The 17,339-nt window shown below is 41.7% G+C and overlaps 2 protein-coding genes across 3 annotated transcripts in view; one reads left to right on the top strand and one right to left on the bottom strand.

Annotated features, from left to right (window-relative positions):
- Positions 1-3,575, bottom strand: part of rarga (retinoic acid receptor gamma a) — a 59,293-nt gene extending 55,718 nt beyond the window's left edge. For both annotated transcript variants that reach the window (XM_041798599.1, XM_041798600.1), the window contains exon 1: positions 3,470-3,575. The gene's annotated coding sequence lies outside the window, so the exon portion shown is untranslated. The remainder of the gene's footprint in view (positions 1-3,469) is intronic.
- Positions 3,576-3,823: 248 nt separating this feature from the next.
- Positions 3,824-16,178, top strand: nr1d4a (nuclear receptor subfamily 1, group D, member 4a). Its single transcript, XM_041798598.1, has 8 exons — positions 3,824-3,952; positions 10,176-10,496; positions 10,922-11,010; positions 11,106-11,250; positions 13,431-14,020; positions 14,119-14,304; positions 14,417-14,627; positions 14,739-16,178. The coding sequence occupies exons 1-8, from the start codon at positions 3,934-3,936 to the stop codon at positions 14,933-14,935; spliced, it is 1,758 nt and encodes a 585-aa protein (XP_041654532.1). The 5' UTR covers positions 3,824-3,933; the 3' UTR covers positions 14,936-16,178.
- The last annotated feature ends 1,161 nt before the right edge of the window (positions 16,179-17,339 follow it).

Below are 17,339 nucleotides of genomic sequence, written 5' to 3'. Positions count from 1 at the left end.
AAAACGTTGTTTGGATTCCTAGTCTTTTGTGTGGTCTTTAACAAATTGGAAATGTCTTTGTTTCTTTACATTCAGTTATTTGTGGCATGTTGACTCCAGCAAGTTTCTAGTTACTTGTTTAATTGCTGTTATTCTTAGTATTCTATACAGATATTTATCTGATTTTAGGGACAGTGCATGAGAGACTTTCATTTTGTGTTGATTTTTGGGACCCCTGCTGCCAAGGTAGTACACCTCCTTTTGTGTCAATAAATCAATCAATCTTCATTTGTATAGTGCCAACTCATAACTAGTGTTATATCAAGATACTTCAAGATAGCAGGTCCAGCCCATACTCTTAAATATATGTTTTACAAAGACCCAAGGTCAATCTACTATAGCACTCAACACCACAGTAAAGTTGCATCAGCAAGGAAAAATCTCCCTTCACCAGGAGGAAATCTGGATCAGAACCAGACTCGTGGTAAACCAGAGTTTGCCAAAGCTGTGTTGGAGGTGTGAGGGGATAGAGGGATATGAAAGAGAGACAGGTAGGAAACAAACAGAGAAACAACAAAGTAAATGTATGTTTGTCCTATCATAAAGCCAAACATCCATCCAAATCTAATTTTCTCCAGCATGGCTACAATGTCTATGATAATGGCAACAGAATAGCTAGCAATAGCAGTAAAAAAATATATTTTTAATAACAGAGGGTTCCTACACTTTTAAGAAAACAATTAAATATTTTTTAGGACCTGAGCTGAGAAAAATGAATACCATAATGTGTGGTAAATAATCAAAAATGAAAGGCATGCTAGATTTCTCTGTGCACTGGAAGAATGTAAATTATCTGGTTCAGTTAACAGCCAATGAAATGCAAATTGCTATAAGGCAAAGAGATTTTTTTTTTGTCATCAACTCTTAAATTTGATGATCTGTAGGACATTAAATGCCTCTTTTCAATCAATATATGCTATAGTGATATTTATCATAGTATACTCAACAAGGATATAGTCACAAAGGAATGATCAAAATCCATCAATCCTCATTAACACGTAGGTAGAGAAAAAAGATTGGATGAAGACATGTCTAAGTCAAAATGCCTTCTAAAATCTAAGGCCGTCTACTGGTGAAGTTAAGACTTTTTAAGACTTTTTATGGCCTTAAATTTATAAAATCAAATGTTAGACTTTTCAAGGATCTGCAGGAACTCTTATAATAGTTTGATCATTCTAATCTTAGCTTTAGCAGCTAAGATGAGAATGAAATGGAGATGTCTAATATTGGTAGTCAAAGCAGGGGAAAGACTTTTTGTCATGACCCTGGTTTTGGTTTATTATGTCTCTGAGTTTTCCTATGGTTTCCCTTTGTGAATTCTGTGATTTCTAGTTTGACTTTGTATTTGGTTTAGTTCTTAGATGTTATCTGTAGCCCTTGTGTTTCCTTTGTTCAGCTTTTAGTGTTTTATATAGTCTTTGTGTTTCTGTGTATCTTGGGCTTTTGTCATTTTCCACGTGTCTAGTTTTTTTATTGTATTAAGTAATTCCCTGTGTTCCATGTTTAGGTTTTCCCCCGTGTTTCATGTGTAGTACTCCATGTATTTCATGTCTAGTTTATTTCCCTGTTTCATGTTCAGTTTTTTGCTCCTTGTGTTTTATGTTTAGTTAATTCCCTGTTTCATGTTAAGTTTCCCTGTGCTTCTTGGTTTGTCGCATGTTTTAGTTTTACTCCCTGTGTTTGAGTTTCCCTCCTTGGTTCTTTGTATCCTCCTGTGTTTTCAGTGTTTTTGTAGTTTAGCTTCTTGTGTCCAGTTTTCAGTCCTTGTGTGCTTCTTGTGTTAGGTTCCATGTTTCCTGTTTTATTTTGTAGTTGCCTTCCCTTGTGTGTGATTCCAGTTTTGCTTCCTGCCTGAGTTTCCCTCCACTTTGATTATCCTTCACCGGTTTCACCTGTGTCTGATTGTCCACACCTGTCTGCCATTGTTAATCACTCCCTGTGTATATAAGCTCTGTGTCTCCCTGTGTCTGTGTCGGTTCGTTGCAATGTCTTCCTCGTGTCAGTTACTCCTCGTGCTTCCCTCATGCTCCTTTGGATTTTGTTTAGTTGATTTTGATTCCTGTTTTTTTGTTGTAGTAGTTCTTTCGTTTGTTAATTAAGCCAGTTTTGTTTTATCTGCATTTGGGTCCTCTATTTTGAGTTTTTCCTGAAACCTGTGACACTTTTTAAAGTTAAAATTATCCTCCTTTCTTGTTACAGTTAAGTATCTCGTGTTTAGACTGTTGCCAGAAAAAAATCAGTAATTAACAACTATTTTTGACAGCTAACTTCGCTGCAGTGATTTGAGAGATGAAAAGTAAAAACAAAATGTTTGTGTTATCCTTAATGATCTGTTTGCTTTTGTAAGCTATAAAGAGACATGGGCATACAATTCAGTCTTTTCATAACCAGTACAAAGCATCATACAGGAGATGTTCTCTGTAAAAATAATCAAATCAAATTATATTCTTAACTATTATATATTATTTATTTGACTTTTTAAAAGCCTAACATGTGTTGTCAAATTCTGGGCATTGCATTAATCATAAATCATTCAAAAGGGGAAATCTTCTGGTCTATGGAAATAAATTAGTGGTAGATAGAGTTCAGCAGCTCCTTCTGCTTACATGCCAATACCATAAATAGCCACTAAGGGGCGCTTTTCACAAGCTGTGAACAGTTGGTCCTGCATGTTTAGAAACATACAAGTAAACTAGGCTACAGATAGTTTTTTGCTGACAAAAGGTTGCAGAACTTTTTGTTCTGCAATCAAGTTACAAAATTTAATTAGAATGACAAGAATATATTAAACTGACTTCCTAACCCAGCTTGCCGAGTATGTGGTCTTATTTACTGTCCCATATTCAGACAAACAATAATAGGGGTTACATTTTCCAGAAATCGAGTTGTACACCGAAGTTTAGGGGTTGATTACATCTGGCTGCAGCAGCATGCTGTTGCGTGTAAAGGCTCTGGTGGCGCTTACTGCTTTCTTTGGCACATGGGCTTTAACCTTGGCACTTGCTTGTTGTTTGGCATGTCAGTGTTTGGCATGTCTCAGTGTTTACCATCCGTTTGCAGGGCTGCCTGTCAGTGAGCAGGCAGTCACGGTGAGCCACGCCTATTGTCCATGTGCCTTATCCTCCAATCTCCCCATCCCTCCGTCCCACGCGCTTGGTATTTTGCATAAAATGTGTATCAGTAGGGCAGCGCTCTCCCCTGCACATGCAGAGCGCACATGTAGCGTGGCTTTACTGAACACATACCACGGTCGAATAAGCGCATCAAACTCCCCTCAGCTCCAGATCCCCGCCAATGAAAATGCACAAAAGCGTGAAGGAGAGAGAGGGAGAGAAAGGACTCCGCGAGATACAAAGAGTGCGCCAAATCCCACACAAACAGACACAACACAAGTTGAGCGAACGGAAAGGCGGTCACATTTCCTACTCACCTGCAAACGTGATTGATGTGGGTGTTTGTATCAGTGGGTGTGTATGTCATGCCTGACACTCACTGATATGCTGACTCTACTTTCTTGGAATTCATGAGAATCTTTCAGTCTTCGCTCGTGCAGCATCACACGCGCTCAAACGGAGGCGCAGTATCCAGAGCGCAGAAGGAATCCAGGTATCTCTGAGACCAGCTTGTCTAACTAAACTCTGTCAGAGGAGAACTGAGCACTGTCGGAGACACCTGCCTGCAGTTTCCCCGGAGAAAAAAAAAGAAACTTTACGCGCACCAGGCACCCCTCCATCACTGCTTCCCATTTTTGCGCTCTATGGAGCAGGTGTTCTACGCAGCGCTCTTTCTTCACTTTTTCATCTTTCTCCAAAAGACTTTTGCTCCAGTCTAGTGAACTTTAACGGAGGTCTGTCCTCAAGTCTACTTACAGTTATCGACAACAATCAATCAGGAATGGATAACAGTCCTGGAGGTAAGTTTAACTTGAACATTTTGTTTGATACTTAGCAGCCACTGTTGTGGTACCAGTGCTGTCTATGACATAAGAGTTATATCGATTAACACGCCATTGTTTGGCGCTTTCATTCATGCTGTTGTCAGGCAGTTGTGAAAATGTGCATTTCTATTATCGACTAATCAGCTGATTTTGAAAACAACTTGAGGTTTGACATTACATTTATGTGTATAAATGGGAATTATGCTGTGCAAAATATTTTCGTTTAAGCATGAAAATGCCATTTTTGCCACATTGATTTTACATCATGCATGATTTTATTCGTGTAAAATGTGTTTATAAAAATCACGCATGTGCATTAAATCGCTCATCATAGAATCACCCAAACTCATTTCAAGGATCAGTGGAAGTGTAGACTTGAGACTTTACGCAAACTTGTCTAAAAGTTGCCGTGCTGCCATCAAATATCAAATCAAAGCGTCAACACTGCAGCTCTCGCCATATGGTCGTAGTGGGGCTGGCCACTTCCTGCTTCTCACCATGAAAACAAACTCACGTGGAGCCACAGTACACTGGCTGTCACTGTAATCACAATCTGTCAGAGCCAGCACTTTATAACTTCTCTTCTCACGAGGGGAAAATGAAACTTTAACACAAGGGGAGTGTTTGTTACTCCTACCAAGGCCATCACTGGAGTGCCTGCAGTATAAAAGTTGATAACCACAGGATTTCCACCCTAAGTGGTATTAGCTAGCTGTGCTCGAGGTCAGCCAAAGGTGCACATGCGTCCTGCTTCCTCTCCTAATTGACGGTGAATCATTTACAACAGCCACAGTCACGTTCCAGCACAGGTGATGGGCGCACCCTGCACTCCTTTAACATGTCACTGTGATCTGAAGGCAACTAACCCCACTCACCGGGTTATGACTTTCTATTTATGCTGATTAAGTCGGCCAGTGTTTGGAGTCAACAAGTAAGGCAGCTACAGGAGGGATCAAAGATGATAGAGTTACTCTTTAAGACAAGGCTGGGCTTTCCTGTTGCTGTTTTCTGGATGTTAAGGAGATGTTTATGGTTACCATACATATTTATCAGTGAATATGCATGCTCATTTAAACACATGAAAGTGCATCTTTTAATTTCCATCAAATCTTTTGTAAAATTTTCTCCTCTCTCATATCTTAGCATTAATGGAATGCACATTTCCCATTAGTTTAATGCAGTGATTTAAACAGTCTATAGAACTCATTTCACTCTATGACTGCAGTGGTGGGCTGTAGGGCACATAAAGTCAGGTAAACAAAATAAGATTGTGTGTGCACAAGAGTGTGTGCTGATAGTCTCCACTTTATCTGACTGGATGGGAAACCCTAAGGACTGTTTATATGACTCATTTATTTATCTAAAATGGAATAATACACACAGATAATTTACAATAAATAGTCCAAAACTAAAAGAATATACATGTTACAAAAAAGAATGCATGCCTTAATCATGCACAAAGTTTATGCACTTATCGTGAAATTTGACAATTTATATTGCACTAATGGTATAAGAGTTAGGTCCCATCCCATGATGCTACAGTTCTCTAGGCAAGTGGCCCAAGTTCAAGTCCAGATTTTGGCTTCTTTCCTGCATATCGTGCCCCATTCTGCACATTTTCCTATCAAATAGAGACATAAAAAGCCCATACACAAGTCTTCAGAATGACAAATTATTAATCCGTCAAGTTATGTGAAAGGTAGATGGTTGTTTTGGTGTTTAGGGTATATTTTGGTCAGATTGAAATTGCCCAGTGAACTAGCATAACTAGATAACAAAGGCTGTCATCTGAGGGTCATACAATAACATGAGGTGCAATGTGCCAAGTGCCCCCTCCCCCCTTTTTGCTGCATTACTTTCTGCACTTTGTGTTCTCACTCATTAATTCTTCCTCTGACATTCCCCTGGTAGAGTATTATGCATTGATCCAAGCCTGTTTAAAAGGGTCACATCTTGACTCAGTTCTATTTCTTGACATCAGGTGTTAAGTCTGTTTGTTATGGAGCAAAATTTGAAGCATTGATGCACCACTCTGGCAGACAGGTTTTAAAAATAAAGCATTATACTCCATAAACTTGATCATAAAAATAATCATGCTTGGAAGACTGGCTGATAACCCTCACCTCTGAAAGGACCAACTGGGAAGAACAGCTGGTTCAGCTGGAGATAATCCATTCTCCTTAATACACTTTCCCTTTAAAGCTCCTACAAGGAACTTTCATTTGTGTCTATTCTGATGCCCAATGTCAGCAAAGTGGTACCTTATCTTTGCTCACTTGTCCTGTATGTGTGTAAACACTGTATTAAGTGGAAAAGGAGAGGAGTGGTGCAGGTAATTTTGTTGACACCTAAAAATAGTTATGTAGAAAAGATTCACTCATGAGCTGATGTCTCATTTGCCAGTTTAGGTGAAAAAACATCATTATTAATTCCAGTCCATGTCATAGCCAGCTATAAACTCTTCACAGCAGCTTTAAGTGTTATATTTGAAGAAATAACTAAAGTAATAATCTCTGTGACTATCCTTTACTTGACTAAAGTGACTTTAATCTCAGAGGAATTTTATCCTAGCATCTTGAGAATGTAAACTGGCGACATACTGACACAACAAATAGATCCATGTCTAAACTAGCTGCAGCGCCAGGCTGACGGTGCAGGCGCTGCTGCTGGTGGTGGTGCTGCACAGTCAGACCCCCCCTGTCCCCCGCATAACATGCTGCTCTATTTAATTCGGCTCTTTAATTATAAGCCCCTGGCGGACTGTAGAAGCTCTGGCTCCTGGCTGGAGCTGCAGCTCCAAGTCTTCCCAGTGAAAAGCTTCGTCAAAAGCCTCCTCACGTGGCTTCCTTTGCAGAGCCGCGTGCGGCGCGTGAGATAGCCGGGGCCCTCCTCCTGCTCCCCGCCGCTTCCCCGCTCTCACGGACGCTTCTGTGTTGATGCCGCCCGCGGTGATGGTGAGGGAGAGCTTGGTCAGTGGGTCAGCGATTCCATGCATTAACTTTTTTTCTCTCTCGTCACGTTTTCCCGCCTCATGCACCTCCTGCTTGGATTCAAAGCGGTTTTTTTTCTTTCTCTCTTGTTTGGATCTCAGTGTGGTGGAAGCTGACTCGTTTTCTTTTTCTTTTTTTTTTTTGACTCTGCAACATCTGTCCCCAACCCCCTCGGTTCAGGGCACACATCCGCTTAGGGTGCGTTTCGGCTGGAACGTGACTCTGCTGTTAAACACAAAATCTATCCTCTGTTATGCTGCGATTTCTAGACAAGGCTAAAAAGGATACAAATGAACTGTATCTCCAGTTTTGACACGACGCACAAGAAACAGCTGTTTTAGAGCATATCTGACACTATGCATGCCAGACATGCACCACCAAACAACCATAAAGATCTGCTGTAGCACTCTCTAGATCTAAATCACATGATGCTTTTTATAAATAATAACTATCCTCTGTGATAATCTGCTTCCCCTGATAACTGCATGGGCCAGAGCTGGTGTTTGATGCAGCATCAGTTTGGAGAGATGCTCCAGGCGCACAGACACAATTCTATCAAGTTCCTGTGATATTGACCTACTTACACAGACTGGAGTTAATGAAGTCTGCAGCGAACACCCAAGTTGTGCTCAAAGATTGGCCATGTTCAGTAGCACACAAGAGCTGCTATTATTGGCCATGGCCCATATGGTTCTCATTTGAAGCGTAAAAAACAATGCATTATTCTATCACACAAAAAGTGTGAGGGTATGCACCACAAGGGCAAACAGTGTAGCCACCTTCACTTTATTCTATATGTAGCTGCCCTGCATTCTGACACGAACAAGTGAAAGTGGGATGTTAAGGACAAGAGTAACAGAGAGGAAAGGAGAGAGGATGACAGGAGAGGAGAAGAGAGGAGTTCTGTGCCTGTGAACTGCTCATTGCTCACGTTTCTCTGCCTGCCTCCGGTCCCAGGCAGATTAGTGCTTGCACGGGTAGGCTAAGTTTAAAACGGGCACTGAGGAAGAAAATAACTGAATACATCTAAAATCCCCCATGAGGTCACTGTGGAAGTTCACTGATACATCAGACTGCCAATAGCAATGCTGCTTATCACATTATTGATTTGCAGGCTCTGGATATGCAAGCTTTCTGCAATGAGTGCATCAAAAAATAGATTAAAATGTGTTTCCTGTATGAAGTTTGACACTGAGGGAGATTCAATCTTATGCCTGCTTTGACTGGATCACACTTGGTTCAAAATAAATTCTCCCAGACCTGTGAAAGGAGTTCTCACTTCCTGCAATTAAACTTTAATCACCTGCTTACTACACTTGGAGCATGCAGGTGCCACTGTTATAGTATCAGCCCGCATACTCCAGCAGCCTGTAAAAAGGGATTGTTAATTGACAGTGTTTATAGCAGTGTGGCTCCAGGGGTCATTCATAAACACTTACTGTACATGTGAGCCTTCAGGTGGACATGCAATGTGTTTGGGTGGAGTGGGGGGTTGGGCTACTGACTGTCTGCATGTAAGCTCAGGAAGCAATGAGGCTCAGGCCTGCATCTGCTGGCTCTGTGTGTCTGTCTGTGGCTCTGGCATGAGTCAACAAACCAGCAACACGTGCTGGTTGAGGGATTATTAAAACCGTTGAGCCAAAACAAATGGCTTGAGCAGCAAAGGGCAACACACAGGGATAGACCTACTGCACTTATGAGTGATTTACATAATTAATGCTAGCATGGTGGAACCACTGAAATCTAGGGATTGGACATTTCTTCAAGTCTGTTATGAATGAAGTTTGTAATGGACCCATTTTTGTTTGGGTTAGCTTCAATACTTCACCTGATTCTACAATAATTGTCTCCATGCGTGACTTTACTGTACACTGAGATATTGGTGTATTATTACAGCAGCCCGGTTCCTACAGACGAGGCTTTTTTCTTTGCAAAAACGTGACTCACATTCCCAAACTGCTGGTGGCGCATGAACAGTAGCAGAAACGGGGGACCTGGTGCCACCTCACGCCCAGGGAGCTTCCCAGGCAGCAGTTCGCGTATGTTTGTAAACACACTTCCAACTTGAGATTGTTGTATATTTCAACACGAGACTGCGGATTTGGTTCGGGCAGTAACCGTGTCAGGAGTCCATGCATGTGAGGCGGCGGTCAGGTGTCGTGCTGTTAGCTGGCGCTGGGCACGGTGCCAGGGGAGCGCGGCTATTATTGGAGCGGAGGAGGCAGCAGACCCCGCAGACACGTGAGGCCGTGTCTCAGCTCATCCACAACGCATGACTACAAGTGAGAGAGAGAGAGAGAGAGAGAGTAAGAACGGGAAGGCGAGGAGGGGAGGGTTGGTGGGATGAGAGGGAAGCGAAACTTCACTAATAACCACAGCTGAGCGATAAAAAAAAATCCCTTATAGAAACGATGGCTGCGTTAATACTGCACTCGCATGAATCAGAAATTATTTGGAAAAAGAAGCGCTTTGTTGGTGCCTCTCTCGTGCATGCATGCTTGCTTTGTTGCTGTGCTACCAGCAGTATTTTTAGCGCCCACTTTATCCGCTTGAGCGCACCATTACGCCTGTTACACTCAGGATGAGGCAACGACGCTGCAAACTCTCCGAGCTGCTCTCTGCTGCCCAGAGGTTGTGCAACATTACATCACATCCAAAGTTGTAGAAAAGCTGACGGCTTCTAAGGAAACACGGATGGACAGCTTCAATGTATAACACCAACTCAATTCAACAACTTACAGTGGGCCACATGTAGGGCCTTTAACAGCTATGCCACTCATAAGATTCCTTCACAGCTAATTGGGTTTTATTTCGAAAAATGCTTAATGCACTACAGCATTAATAAATAAAAAGATTAACTTTACAATGGACTATGATTTTGCTGACCTTCATGGGCCTCCAATTTGGCTGGGCCTCAGAAAGCTCTCCCCTTTATGGGTGGCCTGGATTATAAAGACAAAACAACTCAAATTTCCCCCTAGTGCAAGAAAAAAGCTAAAATTAACTTTTTACAACTAGAAAACCAGCATTATTATTGTGATATAATGAAATAAATAAGTTGGGATCTCAACAAAACAACTGAAATGTACCTGTTATGACAGGAAAATAGAACAAAAATAAATGTATAAATGTAATGTTCTATTAGGACTTCCATATTTAATGCCAGATTTGATTAACCTTTCATTCCTCCATCCTCCCCCTGTCTACAGGTGCTGGTGGAGTCATTCTGTACGCAGGCTCCTCCGGCAGTGCAAGCCCCAGCCCGGGTAGCCCCTCAAGCGGGTACCAGACACAGTCACCCTCTTCACACTCCCAGCCATCGTCTCCAGAAGAGGTAACCTTCACAGAGATCGGGGCGTTAAAACAAAGATCCGGTGGGTGCACAACCCCGCCCTCCAAATTGGTGTTCCAGTTCCCGGAGGTGTACAGCGGCCCCTCTGTAGCAGCAGCAGCAGCAGCCACTCCTCAGCACACCTACACACATCCCATCGCAGGAAAGAGGCCATGCGGGTTCACAGGAACTTTTACAAGTAAGTTTGTTTGCATTTATTTATGTGTAAAAGTTTAAACTGTAACGCTCCAGTGAGAAGCCATTTTTTTAAGTCAATTTTGGCAACCACATAGACAAGTTATTCATGTTCCCGTGCACTCAAAAGTAGTGTTGTCCAAACAAACATGTCATTCTCTCTTTTGATGGTTAACTGCATCACTTACTTTGAATATTTGCTGTAGAATTTGCAAGCAAAGGTTGTTCCTGCAGCATGTTGCAACTCACTTTGTATGACATCTACCCAATGGAGAGGGCTAAAATCATATAAAACTACTACATAGATATAGGTAAAGCATCTGACATACAGTCAGTCCTGTGGTTTCTGTCCATTTAATAACCAGATAAAACTCCTTACAGCAGCTTAAAATAAGCTGTAGACAAATCATGTGTTTTTTTGTCCTACAGAGACAGGAGGAATGGTCCTTCTATGCAAAGTCTGTGGAGACATAGCATCAGGTTTTCATTATGGAGTGCATGCATGTGAGGGTTGCAAGGTAAGCCCCTAATAAAAAAACACCAAGAGTGATTCAACAGTTCCCCACTTTTGGTGCACCAGTTTCATGCCGTATTTTTTGGTTTTCTGTCTCAGGGTTTTTTCCGCCGCAGCATCCAGCAGAACATCAACTACAAGATGTGCGTGAAGAATGAGAACTGTCTGATCATGCGCATGAACCGCAACCGGTGCCAGCACTGCCGCTTCAAGAAATGCCTCTCTGTTGGCATGTCAAGAGATGGTGAGACATTCTGACACATTTTTTTAGAGAGAGAGTGACCCTCGTGCAGATCTGTCAGAATGCCACAGTGCTCTGATTAGCCAAACCAGCAGGGGAAATTGGACAGCCCAAAAGAGGCTCGGTGGTGATATGTAGGTCTGTGTGAAAAATGTAATGCAGAAAATCTTTTGAGGTCATGGTGCCAGTAGCTCAGTTTCTCTCTTTATCATCACACCCACACCTGCCTTGTCCTTCTTAGGTGTCACCGTGCTGCCAAAGATCTGGCCTTGTATCACTCTAATAAGTTTCTAACAGTCTTTCACCTGCCCTTTGCAGCATCCTCATGCTACACTGTTACCTGAACGCTCTGGTTCAGCACAGCCCCCTCCCCCCTCTGAGTACCCACCATGTTCCCTCAGCTCTCGTACATCTCACCCTCAGACAATGATTTATGAGGAGAGGAGCCTTGAAGTCCCCGAAGCTATCTATCATCAGGAAAACTGCAGCAAACACAGGAATTATTTTCGGAAATTGGAGCAGGGTCAACTTGATTACCTTGTGTTTGCCCACAGAACATCTTCCTGCAATTAATGAGAGGACTATTAAGCAAGTGATGCAGAAAACAGCAAGCTGTAGTGACAGAATTTATCAGGTGTGACGCTCCAATCAACTGGTTTACGCACTCATTGCTGAACATTAATTGATCACCCATCATCTCAGATTAAGAAAACAGCTCGGCTGACCTAGAAAAACAATACAGAATTGGCCCTATAGTGTACTCATGCATCATGACCTACTTGGGATAGTTTGCCTCTCTCCTTTCTCTCAGTATGGTTTCTGCTTATCTCCACCCTCCAGTACCCTGTGTTTTTGCCTAATCTAGTAAAGAGGTTAGTGTTATTTCTGCATGTGCTTGACACTTCTGGTGCATGGAGAGAAAATAGGTTGGCAAAATACGACTCAGTAAGAGAAACAGTCAGGTCAACCCTTTCAGAAAAAGATTTCCGAACTCGTTCAGGACCACAACCTAGAAACCCCTTTTTGCTCCATTTCAAACCATTACGAAAACAGGAAAACCGCAGGCAACTGCCTGCAAGCCCACAAAAAAGAACACCCTAATTTCACACCAGGCAGATGTGTGAATGTAGTTGTGTGTTATGGGCAAATGTCGAAGTCTGCTGGTGTGATGGCACACTTTTTTCTCACCAGAGCATCGTATCTGGAGCAACTGCTCACTGGTTTGCAGTGGCTTCTCTTTAGAAAAAATGGAAGGGAAATTTTTTCACTCAACATTACTGGCTGCATCTTCATCAAGGGATCCTTCAAGCATTGCACAGATTGAGCTTTTTTACCAGGATAAATTATCACCTTATTTGACTCAATATGACGTAATTTGTTTTCTGTAAAAAAATCAAAGTAAGTTGTTTTAAAGAGCAATGCTGCCATAAAACCTCTCAGCAGTACTTTCAAATCCAGGCATTCTATAGTTGCAAAAGTCTTTGAAGCTGTACCCGTTCAACTTTTTTACCTCAGCTGACTTCGCCTCACACAAACGCACACACATACACACGCTCTCTCGCTTCACATGTATCACCGTCTCTCACATCAGTCCCCTTCATGTTCCCACTACCGTCTTCTCATTTCATTGGCGCTCTGAGCCCACCTCTCTCATCCTTCTCCCTCTCAACATCTCAGTGCCAGTGACATCACGCTCACGTTGCCCCACTGCCCTACTTACAAACAGAGGGAGGGAGCGAGAGAGGAAGGAGATAGGGGTGGTTAGAGGAGAGGATGAGGCAGATGGTAGCAGGGATGCTATAAATAGCCTCTCCAGCTGATGGTTACTGTGGGAAGGAAAGGGGGGGGGTTGTGATATGGGTGAGGGAAGTTTTCATCTCACTACTTACATGATTCTCCTTGAAATCATAAAACACTTTAGGAGCTATTTGTGATAGTGATGTGTGCCTGTGTAATCGACGGCTGTTACACCAATTAAAAGCAGACATAAATTAGATTAGAAGAGCTACATTTCTACATGAAGCCACTATAGGAAGGACGCAACAGCCTACTGACATTTAAGAAATGCATTTATCTGTAAATGTTATGCATTCTAGAGAATTTTGTACATATTGTGTTTAAAATGTATATTCAAAAATCTCTATCTGTGTAACTAACTTGTCTTTACTGCTTTGGCCCTTTAGCTGTTCGTTTTGGCCGCATCCCCAAGCGAGAGAAGCAGCGACTTCTTGATGAGATGCAGAGCTACATGAACAGCCTAAATGAGTCGGCTGCACTGGAAATGGACTCATCCTCCATGAGGGACACTCCCTCCAGCCCAGAAGATGGCAACTCAAAAGAGGCCATTGGGGCCATCTCCAGAGCCTATCGTGACATCTTCGCCAGCAGGACCAACAGCAGCAGCCAGGAAAGACCTGCCAAGAGAGCTAACATCCCCCACGCCAACAGCAATACATCTCACTTTTCTCAGGATGCTGCTTTTACCCAAGCCCCCTCTCAGCCAGCCTCCACTCAAAGTTATCAGTCCTGCCCTGCTGTACCTGCTGCTCAGTCCCCGGTTACTCACAGTGAAAACCAGCATACGTTCCAAAATGTGGATAACAATCACTTTACCTACTCATTGCCAGCAAATCAGAATCACAATCAAAATCAGGCAAACAGCATAACACCTCACAGGGGAAGCTCTGCAAATTATAACAGCTATCGCACAACAGGAAGTTCCCAAAGTCAGCCATCCTGCCCGTGGAAGTTAGCTCCAGGAGCTAAAGTACTGGTAGGTACAGAAAGCATACTCAATTAAATCAGTATTCCTATGATAAATCCTGTCTGACCAATGATTACTTCTTCATCTTTTTCATTCCTTTCTTTAAGGCCTGCCCTCTCAATGCATGGCCTGTATCAGGGCCAGAACGCTCCAGTCAGGAGATATGGGAATCCTTCTCCCAGTGCTTCACTCCTGCTGTCAAAGAGGTGGTAGAGTTTGCCAAGGGCATCCCAGGATTTCAAGAGCTTGGCCAGCAAGACCAGGTTATGCTGCTCAAATCAGGCACCTTTCAGGTATTATAATTTTGCACATCATAAATGGAAAACATTGGATTCCTTCTTTATGAGTACAAATCCATTTTTATCCCCTGTATATTGAATCCTTTGTTTTTCTTTGTGTGTTTAGGTTCTGATGGTGAGGTTCAGCACTTTGTTTAATGCTGGGGAACGTACAGTTACCTTCCTGAACGGCCAAACTTATCCCCTTGCCACCCTGCGTGCCTTGGGCATGGGCTCTTTGCTGGATGCAATGTTTGAGTTCAGTGAGAAGCTGGGCTCCCTGGGGCTGGAACCTGATGAGATGGCTCTCTTTATGGCTGTGGTGCTGGTCTCTGCAGGTAAGAGAGAGACAAAATTTACATCAATCAAATATTGACACTTTGTGAATGAACCAGTATTGTAGTAACAATGTTTGATAAGTGCTCACTGCTTTTTTCTGTGCTCCTCAGACCGTTCCGGCATCTCCGATATGCGAGCTGTGGAGCAGCTCCAGGAGGGTCTGATTCGGGCTCTGCGGTCACTGATCACCCGACGTCGCCCGGATGACACTGCCCTCTTTCCAAAACTCCTCCTGCGCTTGCCGGATCTGCGCACCCTCAACAATCTGCACTCCGACAAACTGTTGGCCTTTCGCATCGATCCTTAAGAGGGTTGCTTGCTATAAGAGCACACAGACACAAACTGTTTAATTAAAAAATACAGTCACAACACACACAAACAGACATACACGCTCAAACTTCCTTCCAAGGGCAGGACTTCCTTGAAGATAGAGCAACCATGAATTGTGCAATCTAAGGAGGGTTTTTCAGGAGGACAGTAGCGAACATATTATGGATTCGTTATTGATCTTTTTGCTTCATGTTTTAGTACAACTACATAAACATACATACTCATGTATCCACATGAACCTCAACATCTCTTGAAGACATTGTTCCAGTTTGAAATGTAATTTTTCATGTAGAGTAACTATTACCCTTTTGGATGAATCATTTGTGCACTTGCTCATTATATCCAATGTATTTAAGAATAAAAGCCAGTTCACTTCTGTTTATTCCTTAAGTCGTACAGTATCAACAGGCCGTCAACAAGCAGCAGATGAAAGGTGGATATCATAGCTCTAAACAGTTGTTTCTTAGGGACCATAAGTGATGAAGACCATCTTTAGTTTGTGTAAAACAAAGGGAATTTGTATATAATGCATAGTAAAATTTGAACTACTAAGGTAATTTGTATCACTGTTTCACAAACACACCATCTGTATTGGTACTGGAATGAGACCACTTTATTAATGTGTCACTTGTACACGATAGGATGCTTTCTGTCTGTCTATTTTTGACTAATCTTCCAGACAAGACTTTGGTTAAAATATGCCAACTTTATAAGTTAATGGCATTTTATTTTATTTCATAAAAACGTGTCTGTGTTGCTAAGCTGTGTCACATCTGGGCTGATGGAGATGCTCTATGCATGTTGGTTTTGTAGTTCCTTCGTTTATTTTTTTCACTGTAAATATTATGTTATCCAAATGTCTATGTATCAATGACTGAACTGATATGTTGGATCGGACGGACGAGTTCGGTGTGAAGAAGAATGTACTGACCTTACTATACTTGGTGGGGGATTGGCCATGCCAAGGGGGCTTTGCTCAGGAGGATATGTCGTAGGGATTCTCAGATGGTTTAGACACACTTTCTGGTATCAGATGATGTAACCAACCAGCATAATCCCTGAGAACACCAGCACTCATTCCACATGCACTCTTCCTCTGCCCCCAATGTTTGTCATACAAACTAAAGAGATATTTTTGGGTGAGAGATCTTTGTTGATTGGTCCTCTCACTGCTTGTTGTTTGATTATGGATGATTGAGGACATCTTGTATATTTTGTAAATCTGTATTCCTAAATAGAAATGATATAAAGTTCAAATTATGTATCAATCTGTCTTTGGGTCTCACATTTATTTGTTTGTAGTTTGAGTTCATTTAAGCAAATTCCATAAAGAAATAAAAGTAGTTAGAACTATATTTATCTTTTAAAAGAGTGATTTAACATAGTCTGTAGTGAAGCATCGAATTATTGTTAAACGTATGTGTGAGTTACATTCTAGATGCTCTGATGATCATGTATGTATTCTCAAACTTTAAAATAAAGATGCCAGAGACCGGGGATCCCTCAGTACCTGAAGGTGGTTTAAGTATAGTTAAACACAGCCATGCACATTCAAAATTGTTGTTTGCACTCATATTTTCAGTTTTTTAAACATAACTTTGATTTCAGCATAAATCACAGCAAATGGCCATGTTTTACTGTGCATTCAATTAAGTCAATGCATATATTTTAATAAAAATGGTAAAATATATAACCTGAAATCATTTAAAAAATATTTTTGGTTTTTGGAAGGAACCTTCCTCTCAGTGTCTCAGTGTCTCAGTGTCTCGTGACCTCCATTGGGATCCCCGGCCCCATGTTGAGAACCACTGATATTTGCTAAGAAGGCGTGCATGCTAGTCGCATAGAAGGTGGGCTGGCTTCGAGCTAGCAATAAAGAAAACATATTCAATGAAAGTAAACTTTCAGTTTAACTTTGCAAGGATTATAATGTTACATTCAAAATACGAACAGTTTCTAAATGATTAAAAATCCAACCTCAGAATTGACTTAAATGGCTCTCCAAGAAAGCTGCAACCTAGTATGTCTTGAACAAGCAACTTTTACCAATAGGGTTAGGGTTACCCAATATAAAGATAAATGAATAAATATAACATTTTGACCCTTTTGAAATAAAACTGTGGACCTACTTAGAAATTTCCCAAGTTGGTTGCAAGCAACAGAACTGTTTTACAACTCAAGTTAAAAAGTTGCATGAAGATAACTTATGTTGCAACTTGTTAAACTTGAGTTGAAGCTCTGTGATGGTATGTTTTAAAACTGGGGGAAAGCCAAATGGATCTTTCACTCTTTAATAATGATAATAACATATATATATCTATCTATATATATATATATATATATATATATATAAAGATCGGAGTTCTGATATATTAGTAAGT

This window comes from Cheilinus undulatus, linkage group 11 (genome assembly GCF_018320785.1).
Source record: "Cheilinus undulatus linkage group 11, ASM1832078v1, whole genome shotgun sequence".
Classification (NCBI taxonomy): Eukaryota; Metazoa; Chordata; class Actinopteri; order Labriformes; family Labridae; genus Cheilinus; species Cheilinus undulatus.
Note: the sequence above shows the minus strand (reverse complement) of the source record. Positions and strands in the feature narration are given on the sequence as shown.